General features: G+C 32.2%; 2 protein-coding genes across 2 annotated transcripts in view; one reads left to right on the forward strand and one right to left on the reverse strand.

The window, feature by feature from the left end:
• The window catches only part of LOC133184428 (phospholipid phosphatase 1-like), a 181,299-nt gene that overhangs the window by 74,360 nt on the left and 79,594 nt on the right, over positions 1–27,345 (reverse strand). The window lies entirely within an intron of this gene.
• Positions 7,313–11,992, forward strand: LOC133184746 (growth/differentiation factor 8-like). The gene is made up of 2 exons (XM_061319817.1): positions 7,313–7,808; positions 10,575–11,992. The coding sequence occupies exons 1-2, from the start codon at positions 7,472–7,474 to the stop codon at positions 11,390–11,392; spliced, it is 1,155 nt and encodes a 384-aa protein (XP_061175801.1). The 5' UTR covers positions 7,313–7,471; the 3' UTR covers positions 11,393–11,992.

Consider the following 27,345-nt stretch of genomic DNA (forward strand, 5'->3'; position numbering starts at 1 on the left):
GTGTGACAAAAATTAAAAAAAAAAAGAAAGTTTCATAACCATTAAGTATTGAGGACTTTTATCATAAATGTATAAAATATTTTTTGCCACGAATCCATTCCTTCTGAGGATTAATATGATTAATAATGGTAATTACAATGAAAATAATAGATTAGTGGCAATTTAATGCACTTTTTAAGATCTAAAAATTGAATCTTGCAATATGCATATTTCAAGAGAGAATCGGAGTCTGTGACGTCATATGGCGACTCCCTGGAAAAAGTAGTAGGAAAACTGGGAAATTTGTTTTCATAACGATTTTTAATTATTCGGCTTGCTTAAATGTCATACTTTTCTGCAATGATAATTATCTAATCAAGTAAGAATCTAATAAAAGATGAAAAACATTTACCCTCCAGCATCGTACTGTTGTTATTTGTCCTCATTTAAAGTAATGGATATGCTTAAGTCTCAAAGCCAAGTTGTTTTTTTTTTCAATATGCATGTACATAGTACTAGATGTGTATACAGTGGCGCCGCGGTAATCCGGACGCCAATAATCCGGACGTTTCACCTTCCGGACGATATTTTTTGGGAACCGATTTTTTCCACGTTATTCTGTCTCATTAATCCGGAAATTCGCGTTCCGGATCCGGACGGTTAATTTCTACTACAAAACGCAATATTTCATTTAAAAATGACTCGTTTATCCGGACGGTAATTTTTCGAGGAACGACTTTTCACATCTTTCTTGCAGTAGTGATAATTATTGTAAAAACATTGTCCGTGGAGTCAGTTTCAAGGCGGTTACCTGTGACCTCTAAACAATAGCGTCTATAATTAGCGTGTGTTTACCTCAGCTAAAACACACCTCTTTTATATTATAAAGCCCGAAGAATTTAGCTTATACTGTGCATTAATTAAATTGCTAACGTATATAAATTTATGAGAATTTTGGAGAGTTGTAAATAAAATTTTTACTGAATAATAAATCACGAGATTTCGTTGTGGTATCGAGTTACGTAAGTTTATCAAAATACGATCGTACATTATTTGAAACTTTTTTTTCTTTTCATAAGACAATTTATTATGATACTAATTCAAGAAAATATATTTCTATTAATGCACTAAGAAATACGTAACTGGCGTTAGTTATAAATGCCGATCACGTCTTTTTAAGATATACAACTTAGAGTTTATAGAAAAAGTATTGATAATCCTGAATATGGCTTGTGTTTTCGTTGAATGTTTGCAATACGTACTCTGATTGCAGTATTTAGTTACTTACTTCCCTATGTAGTGAATATACGCGGTTAATCATTTGAACATTCTCAATGGTGATAATGAACAGTTCTACTTAATATGAGCTTGAATAAATATAAAAAAAAAATTGCCGAAATAAAACTGTAGCAGATCAAAATTCGGTCAGCCCATGTAACTACATGTCAAATAGAGGGCGAATAAAGTTTCCTGTGTTAGAAAAGGAAGTCTCAACATAAAACTGCCTATCCATTTTTCATCGTGTAAATTACATTTTAATTTTTTTCTTTTTTTAAATATCTATCATTTCTTTTAAACTATAAAAATAAAATCAATAAGTCAAGGTAAAATGAAGGTGTTTTCTTTGCCTTCACATTTGATACCACTATGTTCATATGTATATGATTTAAGAGGGTACGCCTTTTAAGAAGTGATTCACGTATCCGGACGATTCATTTATCCGGACGATTTCGTTGGGGACGGAGGCGTCCGGATTAACGAGGCGCCACTGTATACAAATAAAAACTAGAGAGGGGGAAAATTCTCATTATACTGGATTGTGTCTCAGAGCATACAAAGCTTTTCTTTATATAACATGCAGAGGACACTTTCCACAAAGCATTTGTTAAAAAAGGAGCGACAAGCTGGTACATAATATTCTACAATTTATATATTTGAACAAGACATATTGACACTAACTAATGGTTTTAATCGTTATGTACGTTGTGGCAATGATGAAGCAAAAATGTATGGAGATTTTATGAACTGGTGTTTGTGTAAAGTTGAATTCAAAAATTGGTGTTATTTTGTGAAAGAGACAAGCCCTTTCTGTATTCGAAGCTTTGGTCCGTTATTTTTAAGTATATCAAAAACCAATTTTAAAGAGTACTTTCAGAATTCCAATATTTCATTATTTGAATGCTATCATTGAATTGGTTTGTGTCATTTCTTAGCATGAAATTCTGTTCAATCAAAATTTCACCAATATCAATCATCTTTAACTCAGACTTATATAAATTGTGTGTAGTTTTACGTTCCCGAATAGAACTGAAATGTCGTAGCTTGTGCCAAAGTAAGCCTCGGTTGCTTAAGGTTTCTTCTGAAAACAATTGTCAATTTACCTCTCAAAGAAGCTCTAAACAAATGAATTTTTTTTTTTTGGACTTTGAGAAAATTGTATCATTTAAAGGTGTACATTCTGAGTTGATCTAGTTCATTTTCAACATAGAGTACATGTATCTGCCATATTTCTCCAGGAAAAACGTTCAAAGACAATGAAGTATAAAGAACAGAAATCACTGTTGTTTACTTACATCGGGAAAATACATTCAAGTAATGCTCTTTAATTACTCTATCTTGGTCTAATATACTGTTAGGAATACAATTATCTGTTTCAAATCGTGTCATTTACTGAGATTTCCACATTTCTTTGTTCAATAAAGGGCAGATCACTCTAACTGCAAAATACTCCCATGTAAATAGAAACTCCAGTTAGCAGTGTTTAGAGCTTCCTTAACGAAAAGCGTTTGGCAAAGAAACAGTTACCTTAAATCAGACACAACCAGAGTTGAACCGACTAATTTTCACACTTTCACCATTTGGCTAAAACGACTTACACTTTGGTCAACCTTTCCAATTTTGTTTTTTTTTTTAATTGCATTAGGGTGTTTCTTTTTAATCCTGAAATTAGACTGCGTGTCTTCTATCGAATTTCGTCGTGATAAAAAAAAAATTAAAGAAAATGTGGAGAAAAAAGAATTGTTCGTGTCTTTCACAGGAAACTGGAAATTGAGATGAGACATATGCGGAAAAAAGATCTTATAATATTGATTTTCTAACATCATGTATGACCTTCAGGTGATTATTTGCTGTTCTGATTTTGACAAATCGCCATTCCACGATGAAGGCCAAATCCAGTTCTTAAAATACTCCCCAAGTCCACTTCATAGCCTCTGTTATTTCCTCAATATCTCTTAGCCAAATAAACAATGCATTAAATTCTCATCAAAAGGCTTTTCCGTATCCTCTAGTCATATTAAATCAGGTGAAACTTTTTGTTCCTTCATGGCCTAATCATGCTATATTACACTACAGGTCATGGTTATCCATATATTTAAACATCTATCTAAGTATACGAAATAATGCGTTTATTCCGGGAGCACTTTCATTTATAAATCTCTCCACTATGTGTCGTGTTGTACTTAAATTCGAAATCGTTTAATTTGATTGTATATTTATAATTACATTGTATGAATATGTATAAATCATCACATATTTTATATAAAAGGGAATCTTGAAGTGTTACAAATCATAAACAAATTTACTAAATTTTCTATCAAATTTTACTTAATTCTAATATTTGACAAAATATTAGCACATAAGTAATTAAGTATTCAAGTTTCAGTTTTATGTTATAAAAGTTGGATAGTCTTAAACAGTAGAGTAAAAGAGAATAATAATACCCTTCTGTATTAGCCCGAGACACCAATATCAGCCAGAGGGCCGAAGGCCCGAGTTCTAATATTGGTTGAGGGATGATAGAAGATGTGATGTGGAAAAGAGTATGTTTTATTATGTTTATTACATACTTAGTAATAAAATAAAGCAAACATTTACTTGAGCAAATACAAATAAATAATCAATGACTACCTTCTTATATCAAAGAACAGTAATGAATATCAAGTAAATGTGAACCCAAAAATAGGTGTATTATCAAAAGTACTGTTTTTAAAGGTTTAATCTACAGGGGACGTGATATAAATCTGTAGCAGCCCTGCAAATCCATATCAGCCCTGCAGATCCATATCAGTCCTTGAAGGTGATACAGCTATTGTGACGTCAGGCATATCGCATATGCACAAAAAAGTGTATTTATTACTAAGTTGTAATAAATCAGTTTATCCAATCAATACAAATTTATATTTAGTTTCAGGACATACCTCTGAAATCCTATCTAAGACTCATCTACCAAATCCATCGCTTAACTGGTATTATGTGTCAGTCACTGCAATTCGCATGGCCTTCATGTCTTTTTGTAGGTGAGTCTGCAATTACAATAAAAAGCAGAAAATTATAATTAAAGAAAGAAAACAGTGCAAAAAAGGTAAAAATTGATCAAAATCAACAGAGCTGCATTTCTTCGAAGCTTCGCGGAAAATAATGCCACGTCTGTATTTTAAGGAAGCTCTAAACACTAACAAAAAGTGTTTTTTGGACTTGGAGAAAAATATATGATATAAAGATGTGCATATTAAGACTATTTACTTTATTTTCAACATAGGGTACCTGCCTTATTTCCACAGGAAAAAAGGTTCAAAAAATATTCGTGAACAGAAATCACTGTTGTTTACTTATTTACATTGGGAAAATTAATGGAAATAATGATTTCATTTTTTTTCCTTCTTCTTCTAATATGATGCTAAGAATATTTTAATCTATTATAAACTGTAAATATCCATTTTTTCTATCTTACTTTTATGGGCAGATCACTCTAACTGCATAAAACTACCCTACAAGTAGAACTCTTTAGTGTGCAGTGTTTAGAGCTTCCTTAAAGCTACAATAAATATAAATAAACACAGCCATGACGATACAGTTGACCATTTACCGTTCTGAAACACTTCCACAGAGTGACTCCTAGTTATCATTTGTAGGGCTGGGCAACAATACAAAATCTCTAGCCAATACCCAGCCCTAATCATTTGTATTTTGTTGTAGTTTTTTTCCCAATTGTGCGAGTCTCATACTCTAGTTTGAACCGTAAAAGATAATGCTGCGATATTAAAATTTCGTCTAATTATCATAAATCCACTTCAAAAATATTTTTGTCGCTGACATCATGGCCTTGACCCCACGTTTTATTAAAGTATTTCTTTCAGAAATTTTATATCATTGAACCAAGAGAGACAGAGGTTTAATATAGAATCTGAATATTGCTAGTGGCAGTGTTTGTTTTAAGACACTTTAATAACAGACCTCATATCCTTGACCTTTCTGAAAAATCGAATATTGTCTTAAATTTAACTCTCTTAAATAGAGCTTTGGTATATCGTATGTTTTATTTGACATAAAACCTTTAGAAAATTCCATAGTTACCGGCCAGCATGTGATTTTGATCTTTCACCTAATCTTTCATAGTACAAGAAAATCAATGTATTGTACTCTTTATTCATTTAAACTATACCAGAGGGGATCTAGATCTATATTTCTATTTATTCACTGTGATCGTTCTTTATTTTTAAAAATTATTATTTTTATTTATTTATTTATTTCGTCTTTGTAAGATTATAGTAAATGTTACTATCAGTCTTTACATGGGAATTGTATTTTTTCATGAGACAATACATTTATGAAATTATTTATATTTATCCATTTTCCAAGTGTTTGCCTATCAAAATTAATTATGAAACATTATCTTATTTCTAAATGATACTTTCTAGAAATGTTTACATATTCACTTTTTTGGATCCCAACGTAGAATATATTTTATTTTGGTGTGTTTAGCGGAAATCACTGTTTTTGTAAGAAATGATGAATGTATGTAATCAGACAAAACTTCCATTGTCCACTCGTCCCACTGCGGTTTGGACAAAGTAAGTGTCCTCCCACGAATTTTAATTTCAAAACATACTTTTTGTTATGTCTACTTTATTCAAAACATTATCTTTTTTCTTATCTTTTAATTAAAATGTTTTTAAAATTTATATAATACTATAAAAATATACTGAAATGATGATTAAGATACATGTCTTTATTTTGTAGAAATATTTTACTATTTGTTCCTTTAATAGATAATGACGTTGATATATTTTCAGTCCCTCTTGCACACAATACAATTGAATTATAAACGTTAACAATTATCCGAAGTCGCTTGGACTTTTTTTTATTTTCCCGTAAATGCACAATATGACAAGTCAAAAGACAAGCGTGTATATATAAAGTCTCTTGTTTACGTTAAGGAACCTAGTTAATGTCCCTGTTTTGAAAGGCCACAAACTCTTTTTATTTGACAACCTTTAAATAGCTTCGAGTGTTAAATATAACATTAGACCCTCTAAAATAGAACTTCTGAATTGATTTTTTGCAGAATTTCATCAAGTCACTAAAGATATTTAAAATCCAATCTAGTGTTTCATCAAACAGTATGACGAGATTAGATCTTTATCAGAGGTGACGGGTATTTCTGGGTACGGTACGTATAGGTTTCGAATATTAAGCATCGTATAATATTTGATTTAAATTCATGTCTTATAAAATAGATAAATGGTCGAACATTGAGCCGAGCGCCTCTCCAAACTAGGCTTTAGAAGGCGATGTTCTTATGTTTTGTACATCGTAATCCCACTGTAAACATGTAGGGAGGATGAAATGAATGTGCAATTTGACTGTCTGTATACTGTCTGTATATAAGATAATATATGTCGTCATAAATCGCCATTATGTCAATTAACTACTGAATGCAGGGCGTGACTGCGCTTAACACAGAGAGAAACTCTGGAAGGGTTCCTGTCGTTAAAATAGTTTTAAATACTTAAGTGAACCACTAATCCACAGATTTAATGAGTGAGCTATCCAGTCTGGATATTAATAACATTTTTTTTTTACATAAATCATATTATGCATGTAATAAAACATAAGTAGTGAAATATGAATATAACGGCGTTAACCTAACCTTGAATTTTTTAAAAGTACATTGAAATGTTAATGCCAGACAATTTTATTATTACTAATTACGCATTTTTCAAGAGAGTAGTGCGGCGATAGTTACTCGAATCCATAATCTGACCCATATTTCAACAGCATTTTTTTCTATATTGGCACACAGTGTATCACTGCAGACAGATTCAGAAGAATTACATATCAATCAGCGGTTTCTTAAAGAGTGTAAATGAATGAAATGACGTCAATTTCTACATCGACCAATGATTATTCATTTTTCAAGTATAAAGTTACAATCATATCAGAATATTTATTGGGCAACAAGTATAAACATTTCCACGTGGTCGGAGGCGGGGCCAAATCAACCTACAAAATAATATTCAATGAACAGAACAACCCAGAGTTAAAAATCAGGCTATGTGTGTATATATATATCGTTTCAAACAAACTATTGTTCAAATACCTATCCGAAATTATAACATTTTATTATGACAAACTGTCTGTTGTTTGCTCAGAAACTTGACTACTGCTCTGGAAACAGACACGGATCATTAGAAGGGCTTTGCTACACGCTATGAAATTTTACTATGATTGTACTTTTCCAACGGTGTTGATTACGATGATGCAGTTGACCACACTGGTTGCCGCTAAGCCAGCCTCAATGTCCATTCCCGTTGATACTGACCAGCAAATTCATTTACAGCGACTTGAACTTTTTAAACAAAAAATTCTTGATGGTTTGCAGTATAAAAGTGCGCCTAGAGTGACTGCATTTAATGAAACTATCGCAGAGAAAAGGAAGTTAATACAAATGTATAGGAATTATATGCGAAAAAAGGACAGGAATTACCACCAGGAGTCCGAGCCTATTGAAGGCACCACCAAGATGTACCGTTATTTAATTAAGCCAGGTAAGATACTCCGGTGACTGCGTTTTACGACTTGGGGCTTCCGACATCAATGAGGACACTAGACAACTTCTAGAGTACGCGACTGGGCATTTATTGGTTTAAATAGAGTTTCAGGCATTTGAAAAATGAAGGCTATGCTAGATATTCCATATCAAATTTTATCACCTTGTACTTTCACTTTTAATGGCACATCATAACAATGACATCTCATAAATGTTTGTAATAAAAATCTAAAATTTTAGCAGATATTCAATCAAGCTAACCGTGCGTATAATATCCACGCGTCGAAGCTGACAAAATCGCGTGGAGAGAGTATTGCTTGTCATCTCCTTGAGTGTTATGAATATTGAATAAAGCTGTTAAAGAGATCAAGTCTATGTCGCTAAAGCGTCGAAATGTTTATTGGAATACCTGTGCATGTAAATAACTAAAATACCAACGGCCAACTGAGAATTAAGCATTTCACTTGAATTATTTCATTGCACGATAATCGGCGGCGCATTAAATAATGTAAAAGATCTTACACTCTCGTATAGTTCAGGTTTATCGAAGAAAAGAGTAAGCTCCTACAAATTGATTTTTGCCAGATCCTCTATTGTTATTCGAATGCCTATTTTTTTTACTCGCTTTAAAGTACATAATATACTGACTGGAATTCTGATCGTGTGAGATTGTAACCTAAAGAAAATGAACGCATAGAAGATGAATTTGACAGGATACACAGTTTTTTCAGTTAAATACACTCTAGATATTTATTTTTATCCCAGATTTCTTAACAATCCAAAAATGCGTCTAGGTAATAAACAACATATTCTGGACCATCGATAAAGAACAAGGACATCGTGTTGATGACTGAAATCGTAAATTTTGTCTTTTTAAGAACAGATCTTTTAATGTCTAATTCTCAATGAGCATAAATAAAATGCTAATTTCAAGGTTTAAATGACGAAGATGAATTTTGGAATGCTTAAAGGAAAAACAGGATAATAAACTTCGGCGATAAGTCTGCAAATTTTTTTTTAAATCAGTAGATAATGCACGAAAAGTATTTTTCGAAGTGTATATGCCTTGTATGGCACATACATGTAAAGTTTAATTCTATTCTTGTCAAATTATCGCTAAAGTATGTTATAAATATCAAGTGCTAGACATCTTACTTTTCATGATAGCTTGATACCCTTTATATGGCACCTGTTAGAAGACATTTGCTGTTCATGAATGTATGTTGGCAATACGGACGATTTCTTAACAGACAAGACTAGTAGCTTCAATTGGATGTAGTTCTTATTGACTGTTCTTTGGTCCTAAAGAACGGCACGGGTTTCTGACAGATAAAACACTTTAACAAGTACAATTCCGCTACAACAATTCATAATCGTTAGAAATGCCGAGCAGAGGTACGCAACAAACCCCAATTTATTCATTTCTTGTTAAGAATTTCAATCAGTCCAAAATGTATCAATCCACGCTGTAGTGGTGAAATATTATTTGAATAGTTGTTCTAAATGGCAAACGAGAATTGAAAATGATGTTTGAATTGAATTAACAATGCGTTTGACATTTAATAATGGAAAACCGACATTCGAATATTCTTTCAAATTTTTTTGTATATTTCTCTATACATCAATCAACACTATTTGTATTGCTTCGAATCACGCGGAAATTTTCTTTAAACTTGAATAATAAAACCGCCCTCAATATTTTCATGTAGTATATGTAAACAAGTTCGAAAACTGTTCAGATGTTGAAAAAGACTTAAAAAGTAAACATTTTCAATATATCTTCATTGCAATCAGCATAAATCCTCCACAAAAGCTATTATGATTTTTTTTTCTTCAAATGATTAGAATTAAAAAGCCCCGTGTTCTTCACATCTGATTTCTGAAGTCATTGTTATCCAAAAAAAAAATTAATAAAAATTCAACATTAAAAAAAATAAAATAATGAAATAAAAATTTTGCATGGATTCTGGACAGAAGCAGTCAGCGTACATGATGCCTTACATGTGATGCTAGAATGTGTGATATTGCCACAGCTCGTTCACTTCCGTCTTATTGAACCCAACTGACCCTGGAATTTATTTCACAGGGTCTTGGAGTGTTTTTGATGAGGTTCGTGACGGCCCGAACGTCGCGGTCCCATATTTCGCACCTCTTGTTATCAGTCTAGCTGTTAGTAGAACCATGTAAAATCGTGCGAAAAGTACCGATGAATTCCTTCCCATGATAAGATTCACGAAGTCCTTTCTCTAAATAATATAAAGTTTTTATAACATTTTTAAAATCGTCTATGGATATACCACTGTTCGCGAAATCATAGAGAACTATTTTTAATTGTAGGACTAGAATAGCTTATGCCCGTAAATCAATTATGATAAATGAGATACAGGTCCCACGAATGTCTGCCATATTTACAAACATTCCAAGTTTTGGGTCATCGCGTTCATAAGATTTCAGCCAAATATTTTAAATACTTAGATTAAGTCAAGAGATTTTTAGAAACAATAGCTTATCTACCCATGTACAGCACAGAGTTATGATTGCAAAACATGTCAGAGGTCTTCGACTGGAAATAAATCATTTGTTCCCTTCTACTTTGCATTAAACAAGTTATGTCTTACATTCTAACTTTATTTTCAAAGTAAAAGCTCCTGTAACACTTATTATTTATTTACCAGTTTTGTGATCTATGATACAATTTTAAAGATTTTCTGAAATGAATATTTTGTCTGAGAAGTTAATTTTTGGTGTTTTTTGTAATTTGCAGATAACAAAAAGGCAGAAGAGAGAAGACTGAGATTTTTCATTCAACCGGAAGTTAGCCATTCGGAAGACCACATGACAGAAGTAGCCGTATCTAGTGCAAAATTGAAACTATTCAAACATTCTTCATTGACGTCAACTCCTACGAATGAAGCTGAATTAAAAATTTTCATCAATAATCAAGTTTTGGAAACGTTAATCGAATCTAGAACTATTGATGTGAGTAGGGACGGTTGGGAAATATTCGACATTACCAAGGTTGTTCAAGACTGGATAGATGATCCAGAATTAAATTACGGAGTAGAAATTTATGCAGATGGCCTCGATACTGGTCAGTTAGTTTTCCCTTCTCTAGACATTACAGAAAGGAAGAGCTCAAAATTCAATACAACATCAACAAAAGACAATATTGTGGTTCCAATTCTAGAAATAAGAACGCATGAACGTTCAATATTAAAACGTGTCAAACGGCGAAATAATTTAGAAAGAAGAGACTGCGTCAAAGGAGATGGAGAAAGTAGGTGCTGTCGCTTCACAACGACCATAGCTTTCAGTGATTTGCACTGGGACGATTGGATAATTGCACCGCCCGAATACGAAGCCCATTACTGTGATGGAAGTTGTCCAGATCGCTTTAAAATGGCCAACACATTCGCAGGAATACAGGCGAGACTGCATACTTTATATCCTAACAAATTTCCCAAACCGTGCTGCGTTCCATCAAAGCTTAGTCCACTAACAATTCTTCATAAAGACAGTGATGGAAAATATCAGTTCACGGATTATCCAGACATGATCGTAGAGGACTGCAAGTGCGCATGACAGGAACTTAACGCTTATTTATTAATTATCCTCTTGTGTTCAAAAAGTAAGCGAATAAAACGCTCCCCATTTTCCACAGCTGTGCATCAGAGTTGCTGCTCAACTGAAGTGTTTGGACTCAAAAACGCCAGTTACTGCAAACTCACTTGCACTGAATTTAGCCATTTGAGAATTACAGTTTAGAATTGCAATGAGAAAAAAACTACTCAATGCTTTTTTTTATTTTGTTAATCTGCTTGTTTTTTTAAATACCTTTTGGTTACATGTATGTAGTCTCATAACAATGCAAGCACACTCAGAAGCAACCATCCTTCTTTGTAAGGCAGTCATTTTTTTTAAACAAGCCGCTTGGTAGTGGTTCTTCGTATACCTCTTTTGCAAATGTAATTCTTTAATGTGTTCAAAAGTTCCACCATCTGTCCACACTACTGCTCTCGGAGCAGTAAAAGTTTGCGTTTAGGGGACAACTTTCGGAGACTGTGAAGAGAATCTCATACAAATAGTATCTGTGATGAAGATGTGCTTGTATTTATATGTGTAAATGCTATATGAATGCTACTTGTATGTTCAGTTGTTAACTTATTAAAATCGTTATTGTTACAGAAATCTTATAACTGGTTTTACTTGTTTTCTTTATTTTTTTTTTATTTACACGCATTGATAATTTAAAGAAAAAAACAGACAAAAAATTAAAATATTCTGAAATATATTAAACTGAATATCATGAAAATATTTTGTATATACAAATGAACATGTTATTGAAAAACATCTCAACTTTTTTTTATAGATGTATAAAATTAATTGCCCATTTACAATTCAAATCATGAAAATCCTTGATTACCTGTAAACATTTTCTTGATACAAATATCTAAATTTCAAATACCCCAATAGGAAAAATACCTAAATATAAAATGTTCTACATTATACATATTGATTTTGTTCAAGGTCAGATGCGTGGAGCGATAGATGTATGGACTATCGATAATTCATATAAAATATTTAGGTTAGAAGGCAAAACGCAACGTTAAGGTTTCTCTTTTAAATCACGTTATTGTTGCGCATTATCATCATGTGTCACGCTGTCTTCCAGTCATATCGGGTATTGCACGCTAAGAAATAAACCTTGAATTAGCAGCTACTCTGCTGCTTATTGAAATAGTCAAAATTGTCCGCTCTGGGGAGTTTTGGTTATTTCTAGATTTCTCAAGATATATTTGGCATTGTTTGCACTTCTGTAACTTTTTAAAGATGGGAAACATCTTGTTTTTATCTGAATCGCCAAATGTAGGAGAAAACATAAAAAATGACAAGACTACAGGAGTTACTATATAAATGTAAATTCTAATGAGCTAAATCGGTAGTGTGTTCAGTTGGGTCACAAAGTCAGGAAATTTGAATTTAAGCGATGATAGGACGCTTACAATACACTGACAGGAAAGATGGGAATGCTATATTACATTCAAGGACAAGAATTCGATACTTGGTATTAAAATTTCTGTGTATAAATTGTTCCATTTTTATTACTAGTTTGTAATATGCTAAGTCACCCTCTGCTCAGTGTGTGTAACGTGTATATATGTATAGTGAGAGGAGGATAGGAATTATCATTCATTCTCAAAATAATTACTTCCATTTTAAAAAACTTTTACAATGCATCAATTGTGCAAGTTTGATTAAATGTTAGATTCCCAATTGTTCACTTCTCAAAATGTCATAAAGGTAAATAAGAGAGCTTAATATCCAGTCTTTGTGAACTCTATTACGAATAAACTAGGGACTCCTAAGCGGACAATATTCTCTACACCATTATAGTAATCAGGTTCTGGATTACTGCATTCAAATTCACAGATACGTAACGCAAGAGAACCTGGTTCACTATCAACTAATTATCAATGATGTATAATGAAATACGTTAACAGCCAAATATTTAACAAGGGCATTGGCCCTTTATTGCAGTTTTAAATCAAACCCAATGAAAAATGTTTATAAGCCCTTTTTATGTTTCTTTTAAAAGGGAGTAAGTAATGTAGAAACACCCCAGGTTTTTTTTTACACTGTAGCTTTATTTTGTGATTAACTTTTCTGTTATAAAAGAGAACTCTAATCTAGTTATATGGAGCAACCAGTTTTGATTTTAAAAGACTATTAGAATTACAAAAATGTATAATATCCATCAGTTGCCTAATTTTTAGCGTTTTTGACCCGTTATGATCGAGTCAAACTTTTAAATTGATTTGAAAAATTTAAATGGGGAATTTGTATGTAACATAACTTTTTGTATGTGTTTGCTTTGGATCACGCAAATTAAAGATTCCATTATATATATATATATATATATATATATATATATATATATATATATATATATATATATATATATATATATATATATATATATATATAACATTCAAACCGCCATTTTTGCAGTTCTGAAAAAAAAATAAGCACCGTCATATTCTAAGACGATCGTCTGGTACTTTTTATTGTGACCCCTATACTATCTTCGTTGGTAATCGTTCGTTTTTTTTAATTACCAAATAGTTCGTAAAAATTCCAGTATAGATATTTGTACAAGTTATATGTATAATAAAATAGCTTCATTGGCATTAGACTCCGCAAAAATGGCTGAACAGGACAAGCCAACTTCTTTGAAAATATTACCCAATCTTCTTTCCGAGCTGTTCTCAAACTTAGTTAACAATTACGTTGGCCTTTTAGATTTGATAATATTGGAGGTTTTTTACGCAATTAGTCTTTTGTCTTGTAGTCTCGTTACATCGGTCTTCTACAATTATGTTGGCTAGAACCTATCTGTTATGGCTCTGATGCCCGGTGGCGTGGGAGTGTCATTTCAACACATTGCAGGATTCTCCTCTGCTTTATTGTATTACTCAAAAACACTCTTCAACCAAACATCAATTTTTCATGATTTCTTGTAATTTCTGTGTCCTACCTTCTACTGATCAAAATTTCATCTCATATGCTTTTTTTAAGCCTCTAAGACAAAATCCGAATGTCACTTCTTCCTAGGATATATTTGGCCGAGTTTTTTAATGATTTGTACGTTATGTGGAGGGGAAAATCCGTGCCTCCTTCTTCTTCATCATGCAGGGTGGCATCTCTTAAAAGGGATAATTCTCCGTAATTAACCTATAACAATGGCCCTATCCCACGTTTTCCGACCTCCAGCGATACAGATGTCCATTTTCTTATGACTCACAATGGTACTGTAGATGGCACGGGTAACATAACACCGTAACATCGTGTGTGTTAGGACCCTCCGGTGAAAATCTTGAGATGTGATTTGTAAGTATGTATTTTTATAAATCAAAGCGTGAAAAATGTTTCTGAAACAGAGTCAACCCCAGTGTGTTTCTTAGCTGATAAGTGTGTGTGGCATTTTCCGTAAAATATCGGTAATAATATTTACATGTAACACGTATAGCTTTGAGTACAGGGTGAAACTAACTCTAGTTTTATTGTAGCTGTCACCCGTTTCACACCTCTTAAACTGACCTGTGGTTGAAAGCTGACACACGTCGTCTTATTCCAACAGATCACCATGGCATTTGACTTTGTGTAAATAAATTAGCAACCCATGCGACAAAACTGACACTTTGGACTGCAATGTACTGAAACAGATCTTATCACAGACAATGCAAATCAATCTTTGCCTAGGATAACACATGAAAGCAACATAAAACTTGCTTATTTCCAATGGGGTACTAAGATGTGACAAGACTTATAAAGTTACTTTTCAAGTTTAGATAATCTTTGCTGATAGTTTAGGGAAAACATTCTATATACATGTACATATTATGTACCCACAACTTGCATATAATTTCGATCCACTAAAGATTTACATGTAATATGACAAGCATAATCTAAAAAGCATCACTTATCAGAGTGAACCTCATGTTCAATTTATCTACAATATCTTTGCATAAAAGTTTCTGTAGCGCAGAAAATGAACTCATTTCTAACTAAAATGAGACACAGTGCAAGTCTCCTTAAGTCAGATCTTTTTAAAGTTAGGCTTTTAGATAACACTCGGTGTTCTTGTGGATATAGTAACAGAAAACACTGAACACCTCTTCCTGTATTGTAAAAAAAAATATGCTGAAATAAGAACAGAATTATTTCACACCATAAGAATGAACACAGGAGTAATAGACCTGGACACAATTCTATTTGGGAACACCCAAACTTTGGTTTACAAAATTAAAGCCATGCACAAATATATTTTAAAAAACTAAAAGAATTTTATAAATAACCAGCGTAACAATTCTGTATCTATTACAATCCCTCCCCATTCTTACCTACTTTTCCCCTTCCTTTCTCATTTCCCTGTACTTTTTTTGTATTGTACATTTGTTGGTTGTACATCACGTGTATATATTTATGTACATGCATATGTCATTTTATTTTTGTTGGAGAGGACAATCTAAGTTGGTAAGACTTGTGTCCAATCCTATTGATTATTTTCAATAGAATATGTTTAAATATGACTGATTGCACATTTCTACATTTTTTAATGATTATGGTCTTAACTTGTTAATATTGAGCACTCTCTCTCTCACTTTCCGACCTCTGGTTACCCAATACAGAGACCTGTTAAATGGACCGTTAATGACGACTTAATAGTATTACATTTAAGAAGTCAATGTATTAATTATATGTGCATTTAAATCAAGAGAACATGTAATTTGAATCGTCTTTGCTTTGTCCATTTCGTGGCCTAATAAATGAATGAAATTTTATATACGAGTTCATTGCAGGGGTACGGTTTTTTCTTTCGTCGTTTTTAAGGACTGGATAAACGAGATAAAATATTGCACATTTTAGAGGCATAAAGATTGTCCAAGCTTAGATTAGATAATTTCAAATCAATTTAAAATCAATACAATATAAGACTAGCACAATTGACTTTGTACATTCCAAAATTTAGAGTTGCATTTTTTACTGATTTCTCCGTCATCAAGACTGGAAATGAGCTAAAGGACTACTTAATACATCAGCAGTTACTGCTTTCAAATCTAAATCAGGATGAGGAAAGAAAATTCAAAACTGTTAATTAAGGAACAGAGCTAGCCTATTAAGAAATTCAATAACATTACAAAATCTGATTTATTTTTTTTTAAACAAGACATTTTGGTAAGGAGCAAATGGTTGTAATTATGATCTCAGTTACAGAAACGTCTGATGATTGTGCATCGATATATAAAATAAATATTATTTGAATTTAAATTTTATTTTCATGTATGAATGGAAATTACGCTGTGCTTGTTTCGAACGGAAAAATAATTCAATTATGTAGGTAAAATTTGGACTTTTTTTAGCACCAAGTAAGTCCAGAACCTTGGAGTAATAGAATTGTGCTAAAATGTTCTGTTTGAAAAAAGTTCGCAATCCCTATTTGATAATTATTAGAAACAATTCGCGCGCCCAACAAGAATGAGGTGTCACTATACCATAAATGAAAATGTCAAAGAAGTGTCTATTCCGAGTCTTTTGGCACATTGTAGGACTTTCTTTGTGCACTTTTCTTTTTATGGTGGATGAGTTTATAATTCGAAAACCACACGATTGTTTACTGACGTAACGATATCTAACTCAGCACTCTAAAGAGGGTCGTTAACGCCTATCAAAACACTTTCTTATCAGAAGTTACCATATTAAGCTATTAGTTCACTTAAAAAATTTTAAGAAATGCGTAGAAATTGTTTTCAACTCGACATATTTTGATGTGTGAAAACATCGATAAAACAAGAGCATTTTAAGATCCATAATGATACTTATGGGTCACAGGGCTCACCTATAAGTCACAATTTTCATTGGCAAATCGGATTTATGGGGGGCGCACCCGGCGCGTGCGCCCCATGAAATTGTCAAAATTAGAGTAAATCAGTTTCGTCGAGAAAATGTAAAAATGTCTACTCGGTAGACCTCAATTTAACACAACAAAATCTCTAGAATCCAGGAGCTTCCGGGGGCTTCGCCCCCCTGGATCCACTGGGGGCCTCAAGACAGCCCCCAGACCCCCTGCCTACTTTTTGCACCCCCTAACTTCAAATCCTGGATCCGCGCCTGCAAATTAATCTGAAATACAGTCCCACCCATTTGGTGTTAGCACAGAGCCATGCATATGATGTCTAATGATTTTACAGGATATGAAGATCCTTACAAAAAAGTCTGATAAATTATAGATTATCTTCAAGATGTTTCTACATTCTGTTGTTAAGCATTAAACACTATGCATGGCCATTTCCTGTTCTCTGGGAAGATGATTTGAAAACCGAATTTTGCAATATCTTACCGCATTTTTAACAAATGCATACTTCTTGGTGAATTCCCGTCTCATGGGTAAAGTTTGCAAACATCATTTGATCGACATAATCAGGCAGTTCCTGATTCTATTGCACAAGATGGTGAAACAAATTATGAACTATTATAATTGAAAATTTAATTTGTTTTACATTTTATTCCAGCGACCCTTTAGTGACGCTCCCCTAACAAAAAGTGCTATAGGTAACTAAAGTATCAAAGTTTTTACCATAGTAAATCAACGTTTTTACCATGGTTAATCAAAGTTTTTACTTTAGTAAATAAAAATATTTTTACTATGCATTTTATAATTAGATTGTTATATTGTAAGTTTTCCAATTCATACATGCTCATTTCTGACATTAAATGGAAATATTATTTGTATATTCAAATATAATTTTCATATTTATCATTATTGGTATTTAATTCAAGAGATTTTAAGTTTTGAAATCGCAAAAAAACCCTCTAAAGTTTCATAGTAAATCAAAGTATCAAAATATTTACCATAGTTAATTATAGTAAATTTTTGTTAGGGTCACGCTGACAATATTCAGTCATTTTTGAGCGCAAAATTTTATAAGGATTATAGTTTTGGGGAATTTTTCCTTTAGAAACAATACGAATCTGTTGTTTACCGGTGTTATAGAGTAGGATCTCCCCCATTGCCACTTTTCCCCCGGAAACTCTACTCAAAAGTTGGATTTCCCTTCGGGGGGAAATCACACACCAGAGCCAAATTTCCCCCTCTGTCTTTCCAAGAGTAGGATTTCCCCTACCCTGTACATAAATAAATTATATATATTACCCTCTGACAACTAAAGTATTTTGGCTAAATCTTGAAATGAAAGTTAACAGTTGTATTACATGGAAAAAAATCAATTATAATGTGAATTTTAAAAAAATATTTCGAACCATGTAGTTTCAACCCAAAATTTTTAGGAGTAGTACACACCAAAAGTTTACTTACGGGACATTCATTTTGTAAACATCTCTTTTAAATTGTGATTTCAGCATTGAAGACCGAGATAAGCTCTTATCATTATTTCTTTTTATTATTATCATCATTTTTAATATTTTATTCTTCGGGGAAAATGTAAATATAGATTTGCAGCAAATAAGACACTAAAAAACTTAAAATTTGCTGTTAATTTATTCATAATATAAATATCTCAATAAACATGCCAAGAAAAATCAGATGTACATCTTGCTTTTTTTTTTCAAATTAGAAATTAATAAGGGAAATTGATTAAACATTTGTGAGTGTTTATTTATCAAATAAATGCCAGTAAAAGCAAAGAAATATCTAACACATTTAAAAAGAAATTAAATTAAATTGCTAGATTTATAAGAGATATAATTATAATTATTACTTTCTAAATTTGAATTTTTATCCAATCCGGTTAGAAAGAAAAATAATTGAATTTATGCCTAAAAGCAATTTGCAACAGATAATCAAATATCAAAGTACATGTATTCTAAGTGGATGAAAACTGGCTCTGGGGGAAATCGCACTCTGTATATTACTACCAAACAGAGCAGGATTTCCCCCCGGAAAATTGAATCTGGTGTGGGATTTCTGTAGAGGAAATTCTACTCGAGTCATTTTTTCGTGGGGGAAATCCTACTCTGGAGCCAATTTTCCGGGGAGAAATCCTGCTCTAGATACAGTTTTCCGGGGGGGGGAGAGATTTTAGAGAGGAAAGCCTATACATGTACTCTACAAGACCGTTAATGTCATTCTGTGCAAAGTTTGGTGTTTGTGGAAAAGAATTTGAAAATGAAAAAGTGATAACACTAATCAAAAACAAACAATAAGATAGACATCGGAGCTACTCTGAACTTTAACCTCCGGCACAGGCGAGCTAAAATAGAATTGTACAACAGTTTCTTTAAATAGTCATACTGTTTTATATGCAGAGACCAATTGAGTTTCGGTTTTAATTTGGTGCCACGCATTCTAATCGGTTATCACGTATGCCTTCAGTTGTATAGCATGTCTACATGACACAGGACAGCGCCTCGCAGAAGTTGTGGTCTTGTGGGAGAGGAAATGACGACAAAGTGTCTCTTTCTACACACTGCAATTATTACATTTATGTCCCTCATTTTATGATAAATATTAATTTCTTTGATTAAATTCGCTTTAGACCTGTTATCAAAGTCCAGGCATGTGTAAATTTGAATTCCAGTATTCTGTACTTTATGCAATGAATTTCAGTTAATACTCTATATTTGAAATTCCTCATAAATAAAATTCGTACATTCCTATTTTTCTTTTCTCAGAAATAACAATATTATCTTAAACAACCGAAAAAGGGTTCTATAAAATATTTTTAAAACTATATATCAAAATATTTAATCTTTATTCAAAGGAATTGAGTTTTATTACTTAACTTTTATCATCAAATGTATTATCTAATTCATGCATTTTTTATAAATAATTGAATATTTGTCTTTCAATATAAGTCCTTTAATATTTTGGATATTTACCTATCCAAGTATTTGGTTTATGAAATATTTGAAACATGTTTCCATATTACTGACCATCTCATTTTCTACTGTTGCTTTTTTTTTCTTTTGTTTTGTTTTCCTTTTTCTTTTAAAGATTAGGATAGAAACAATGTTACAGTAATATGCTACTGTTCATAGCACCCAGTGTCATTGTATCTCTCAAACCTATACTGGCACATTTTATCGGATCCCATCCTTCTTTAAAGTGCTTAAGTCTGTGTCCAACAATCTAAAACTTTATATATGTACTGTTGATTGGGCTTGTGTTTAATAATGCCAACATAGATAAAAGATTAAAAAACCATTGTTAAAATATTGTGCATGAAAACTAACTTAAAGTAGCGAAACATATCCTGTATCTACCTGGCATTATTTTGGAAAATACTGTTATTAGACTTATTGCTTTTTTGACGGAAACCGAAAGGATAAATATGTAGAAGTTATTTTGGTAGATATTCTGATGCCCTGCTTGACACGGCCATTAATGGAACAGCCACTGATTTCAGTTTCTCGCTATATAGAAAATCTAAACCTCTGCTGGTACACTGCCCCGATTATTTAAATACCTTTAGCCAATTTCTTCAATATATCTGTAGCTTCAAAATCTTCAATAAAGATTGATGGAATTACACTTGATGAATGTTGGTATAGACAATAATATACATGCCTCATTGGTGGAGCACTTCAGGACTTTGTCAGGTATTATAAAAGAGATAATTTGCTACTTCCCTAATATTAATACATTCCCCAATAAAGAAAAAATATATACCTTAAAATACAAACGAGATATCGAGAAGCTTAGGCGATAACAGTGTCAAAAGTGGTAAATGAATTGCATGTTTAGGAAGTGATCACTTGTGATTATATATAAATATTGCTAGGTAGGCCGAGTTAAATTAGGACGAAGTTTTAAAAATGTCTTATAATGCCCCCGACTCTATAGGCTCTTCAGGATATTAAATGATGAAGTTTCAGAAATCTTTATCATTAACCCGTCTAGATGGAATGTTCGGGGGGTTTCAAAAATAAGGTCAATTTTTGGCACATTCCTGTTAAACTATAGTAAGGCAATATATTCATGGCCAATGCGAACTCTAGCGTTCAATTTAAATTAAGTTTTAAGAATAAAGAATTGTAGAATCGTAAAATCATATTTTCTTTTATCGCCCATACTGCCTTTATTTGTACACTGTAAATAAATTGGTCTTCCGATCTATTTTATATATGACTTTTCAACTCAAAATCAATTTCTATATTTCCATATCTGGACTGGTATGAAGGTGGATAATCGAAATTAAGTAAAAAAAAAAAAAGGAAGATAAAATATTTATCACAAATGATAATCACCAATAATACAGCTAAAAAATTGAACCAGAAGCATATTTTAAAGATGTTCATGTTGAGACGTCTATTATACATACAAATTTATATATATATATATATATATATATATATATATATATATATATATATATATATATATATATATATATATATATATATATATATATATATATATATATATATATATGCCACTCTGTTTAGTGTTTTCGATAATACATGTATTTACAAGTAGACCATAACTGAGTAAATTTTTAAAAATCAAAACAATATACGATAACTTACGAGGTTATCAGTATACACAGACTGCACTGTCCTGTCCGACGTTGCGCTAGATTGATATAATGAATAGGGATATCCTATTTTCATCCAACACTTCTTGTGTTTCTAAAAATGTATATACCGTTGAACAATCGTATATACCAATGTCAAATCAATAAACTAAATTTATTCCAATATTTTTCAGTTGTTTGTATAAATAGTTTGTCTCTGACGTCGTTTCAACTATATTAATTAAAACATGATTTTGTGATTGGACTATGTTCCATTCGGATGGCCGACGTTGCTTTTTCTGTCAATTTTTGAAACGTATTTCTTGCTTTTTTTCTTAATATCACTATCTGTACAATAAGCGATACTAAAGATATCAGAAAATGACGACAACCACTTTATTTGAGACTTATTTCATTTTTATTAAGTTTTGGCTTGTTTTAAAAAAAATAAACATTTTAATCCGAAAACTTTATTTCAAGGTTTATGACATTTTAACCCTGGGCGTGCGCAATTTCTGCGACCATTAAAGGCCGCAATTTTAAGAAAAATGTTTAGTTCAAACAACCAAAATGAAACGATTCTAACTTGAATTTTCATAAGAAATATTTTGATATACATTAAGTATATCTAGGACCATTCAGTGTAACAAAGAAGTCATTGTCCATGATCCTTATGGACAACCCTCGTATATATATATTGTAATTTGATAATGGGACGACTCTTTGTCCCAATTTCTCAAAAAAAAAAAAAAAAAAAAAAAAAAAAAAAAAAAAAAAAAACCAGAAAAAAAGAATGCTGTGTTTACAACGCAGCACTTCGAAAAATTACACACTTTGAAAAAAAGCGCGTTAAGGTATGTCACTCGTCAGCCTTTTAGAAAATTTCAGTCAGAACCTCTTACTTACAAACTATTTATTACAATTCAAACTTTATAACATATTGAAATTAAACAATGTAAAATGTTCAACATTCCATTAAAAAACTGCTCAAAAATTCACAAAGAAGCAAGATTTATAAGGGACTATTTCTTGTGGCGGAAGGATATTTAGCAGAAAATTCTGCAAATTTACACATTTATTAAATTTAATATCTTGGAACTTTAGCCTCACATACTTTTACTCAGAGAATATTTTCCATTATGATATGCCTGGAATATTAAATATAGGTCTCAATTTATATTTTTATAACAAAATTTACACCTTCGCTCAACAAACATTGCCAAGAAATGAACATATATTAAGGAAGTCGAGATAAAATTTACACAGTTTTTTGCCTGAAAATCGCATATTTTGACCAATATTTCAAAATTTACATCACTGACCCCAACTTTTTCTTTCATTATTTTAAACTACTCGATACTTTGGACCGATCAGCACTTAAGTCGTTAAAAGTTTGATACATGAAAATATTCTATTGCCTATTTAGATTTTTAATACCCCAAATATGAGACTTTTTAGTGCAAAAAGGTCACACAATAATTTACGCGCATTAATTTGCATGATTTGTTCAATGATAAATATTATTCAAACTATTTTACGTAAAATAAGATTATGTTTATTTCCATGGTTACATCTTATAAAATATGATAACGGTTAAAGTGATTAACCAAAGAGTTACAATTTAAGTGCAAAAAGGTCAACTTAATTGTACCGTACCTCAGTTAGATGCACACTGACCCCCCATTTTCTCTGCAATTTTGAGCCATACTATATGAGTACTTATCCAAAATATACTTCTCAAAAAATCCTTGATATAACAAATTTCACGAGTGACATACCTTAAATGTGGGACCAAGTTAACGCACTTTGAAAAAGAAATATCTCTTTTCAAAGTGCGTTGATATCGACCATATTAACGCACTTTGAAAAAAATGTGACAATATGAAACAATGGTTGACTCTTTTTCTGATAGTAGTACTCGCTCGACTGACTTTTTCATTAATAACTTTTACTAAAAAATTCTTCTCCTCGTTCTTGAAGAGGGTTGATCAATCCATCAGCGTCTGAAAGAAAAATAACAAAATAATGCAGTCTATTACTAAAATCTAAATCCAGATTTTTTGTTTTATACATTTTTTTTTCAAATTGCGTTAAATAAGTGTCTCCATGGTAAAAATGTTGATGAACACACTTAACGCACTTTGAAAAAAAAAATTCAAAGTGCGTAATTTTTTCAAAGTGCATTGCCACAATGCTTACTGACTCACTTTAAATGAAAAGACAGTGTTGAACAATGTGCATGTACTTCTTCACATGCACAATCAAAAACATGTAACACTGTGGAATTTGACCCATGTATTCCGAAATAAAAATTATTTGCCAATGCCTGATTAGACGGGTTTCACTAATTTCATGTATGTTAAAAGAATCGTCAAAATCGATTTCCAAGGGATGTTGGACTGATATGATCTGACATAGTGAAAACTAGTTTATATTGCCCTTTACATTAAAGAATCTCATTGTTAATTAAGGTAGAAGTTAATTGTCCACTTTTTTAAAAAAAGTTATTCAGATAAGCGGAATGGGGAGGCGGTCGTTTCTCTGCAGATTCCGATTTTTGGAAACAATTAGACAGTACAATATGAGTAATTATTTAAAATATCCATCCTTAATTGCAGATTGTGAAATGTCAGTGAGCAGATATGATGCGCAGTTTTAACAATGTGGTTTTGGAGAGCTCATGCACTGCATGAAGATTTTTGCCTTTGCTACCTATGGACGAGGTAAAGTGAGAGTTCTCATGTACTAAGTATAATATTATTCTCATTCCAAAAATTGCGAGGAAGACACACACACCTTGCAAATTGATGAAAATTATGAAAATGGTCTAATATTTGTAATACAAAAAGAAGAGTTGAATGCTGAAGCAGCTGTTTTATAAATAATTTTGAAGATGTGAACAAAATCTGGAGCAGATGTTGATTTTTTTATGAGAGACGCTGTGAGGTAGGTGATACTAATCGCCCATCGTTCAGATTTTGATTCCTAATTGCAGGAGACGATGGGTATAATTATGTCTTCATTGTTTAAAGAAATGTCTGCCTTTAGTTAAGGATTCGCCTAAAAAAAAGATGATATGGAATATGCTTATAATAATTTTACAGTTTGTCTTGCTAAGTATCTTATTCAAAATTTTTTGAAGAATACCTACATGCCAGGTCAAAACAGATAAGCGAAATAGATTTATTTAAGTGGCCTGTTAACCATTGTCTTCCATACATACTAGTATCTAGAATTGTTTGCTTTTGTTTTTATTCTTCAATCCATAGTTGCCTGATATTTGTTAATGAATCCGAAGGCTATAAAATGTTAGTTCGATGACTATTTTTAATTTATGAAGTTTTTGAATGCAATTTATTATTAAATTAATACTAGATTCCTTTGTGTCAAATTGATTACTTATTTTAAAAACAGTTCAAAATGTTTCTATGGCATGAATTGAATTTCATCAATGCATTTTGAATATTTACCCGTGAGATGTTTTAAATGTGCACTGAAGCAACCCTTGTTCGAACTTCGTACACTTTAGAAAAGCAAAATAATACAATGCAAATTTTAAGGGATTAGCCTCAAAATTCACGACATAAACAAAGTGACCTTATATACGTTAGATATGTGAATAGGATCCGGAGGATGATATGTAAAATGTGAAGATAACAAACAGTGATCAATCTCATAAAAACAGTAAAGAATACAAATAGTGAAGAAGACAAGAACACGGACCCTGGAAACGCTAGATCAGGTGCCTAGGAGGAGTAAGCATCCCCTGTTGACCGGTGACACCTGCCGTGAGCCCTATGTATTGATCAGTTACTGTATGTAGTTATTCTGTACATTTTTCATTCGCGATTGTAACAATTAAAATACTGAGTCTGTATGTACACCCATATTATGATTGATTGATTGATTGATTGTATGTTGTTTAACGTCCCGTTCGAGAATTTTTCACCATATAAAGACGTCACCATATACCAGTGCGCGATCGTGATTTGAACACACGACCTTCCGATCACGGAGCGCATCCATATTATGATATTAAAGGTAACACTGGTCATATTGATGCGAATACGCAGTAACGATTTCATGTATGACGTTTGCGGACTCATTTTGCATCCATTATGATATGATTGTACAATTTATATATCTCCATGCTAACTAATAGTGTAGTGATATAACTTCCAACATATAATATTTTTAGATAGCGATGTCATCCAGTACTAATAGGAGTTTTCCGTGCAATGATATGATAAAAATATATCATTATTGATGCAAATTCGATCACTAATGTTTGTGAAACACTGATGCCCCGTATGGCAGCTCACGGCAACGGCTACGGTTAAAGCTAAGTCAGATTTTATGGTTAAGAGGTCAAAATTGTTGGTACCCAAAGAAAGGACTTGTTACAAGGAATACAGAATTGAAATTTGAAAGCCCTAGCATCAACTTCTCAGAAGTTATGACAAAAATCTTTCAAAAGTAAACCAATCTCTTAGGTCAAAGTCATGAGGTCAAAAATGTTGATATTAAAAAAAAGTCTTTTCAGAGAGAATACAGGTGTGAAATATGAAAGCAGGGGTAATGACCATGGTTAATATCTTTCAAAAGGAGATCAAACTCCAAGATCAAGTCAAGAGATCAAAAATATTGGCACCCAAAGAAAGGTCTTGTCAGAAAAAATACACATATGAAAGCCCTAGCACAAACATTTCAAACATTATGGCTATATGATTAAATTTTTCGCGGACAATCTGACTGACAGGCAGACGGACAGACCAAAAACTATATGTCCCCAAATCGTCGATTACGGGTATATAAAATTCATTTGGATTAAAAATTCAATCCCAAAGTTTACCTATTGCATGCAGTTAATAAATATAATTTTTACGTTTTATTTTGAATAAATACATCACGACATTTTTCCAGTTTAATTTTTGAAACCGTCTTTTAGCCAGTAAAAATCTAACTTCATATTCTGCACATGCCAGAGATGAGTATATAGTACAATGTATATTGAGTGACCACGACAGTGCATGGTAGTAACACAATGTGACACTGAATTGTTCGATATGCCTATTATTGTCACAGCTTCCGTCTGGTATGAACTGAAGCAGGTTTCTGACATATACTAGTAAGATATTATTACAGGAATTTCAACAATCTCATTTAAAGTCAGCATTTCGTAATTTCTTTAGTCGTTATAATGACCTTGTTAGCTAATATAACCCATCATTGGGTCGTATTTTGACTGACATATTTCATACCAATTGTTAGGGATTTGTTTTAATATTACATTTGAGTACGGAATGTTGCTTCTTCCTGATCAATACACAGGACTCACGGCGGATGTGACCGGTCGACAAGGAATGCTTACTCCTCCTAGGCACCTGATCCCATCTCTGGAATTTCCGGGGCTCCGTGTTTCATGCCCTGTTCACAGATTTGTATTGTTTGTAGGTTTTCTGAGATCGATCACCTTTCGTTATATTCACTTTTTAGATGTAAGAA

Source organism: Saccostrea echinata, unplaced genomic scaffold, assembly GCF_033153115.1.
Source record: "Saccostrea echinata isolate AGI-Se365-2 ecotype Australia unplaced genomic scaffold, CSIRO_AGI_Sech_v1 ptg000010l, whole genome shotgun sequence".
Taxonomy (NCBI): Eukaryota; Metazoa; Mollusca; class Bivalvia; order Ostreida; family Ostreidae; genus Saccostrea; species Saccostrea echinata.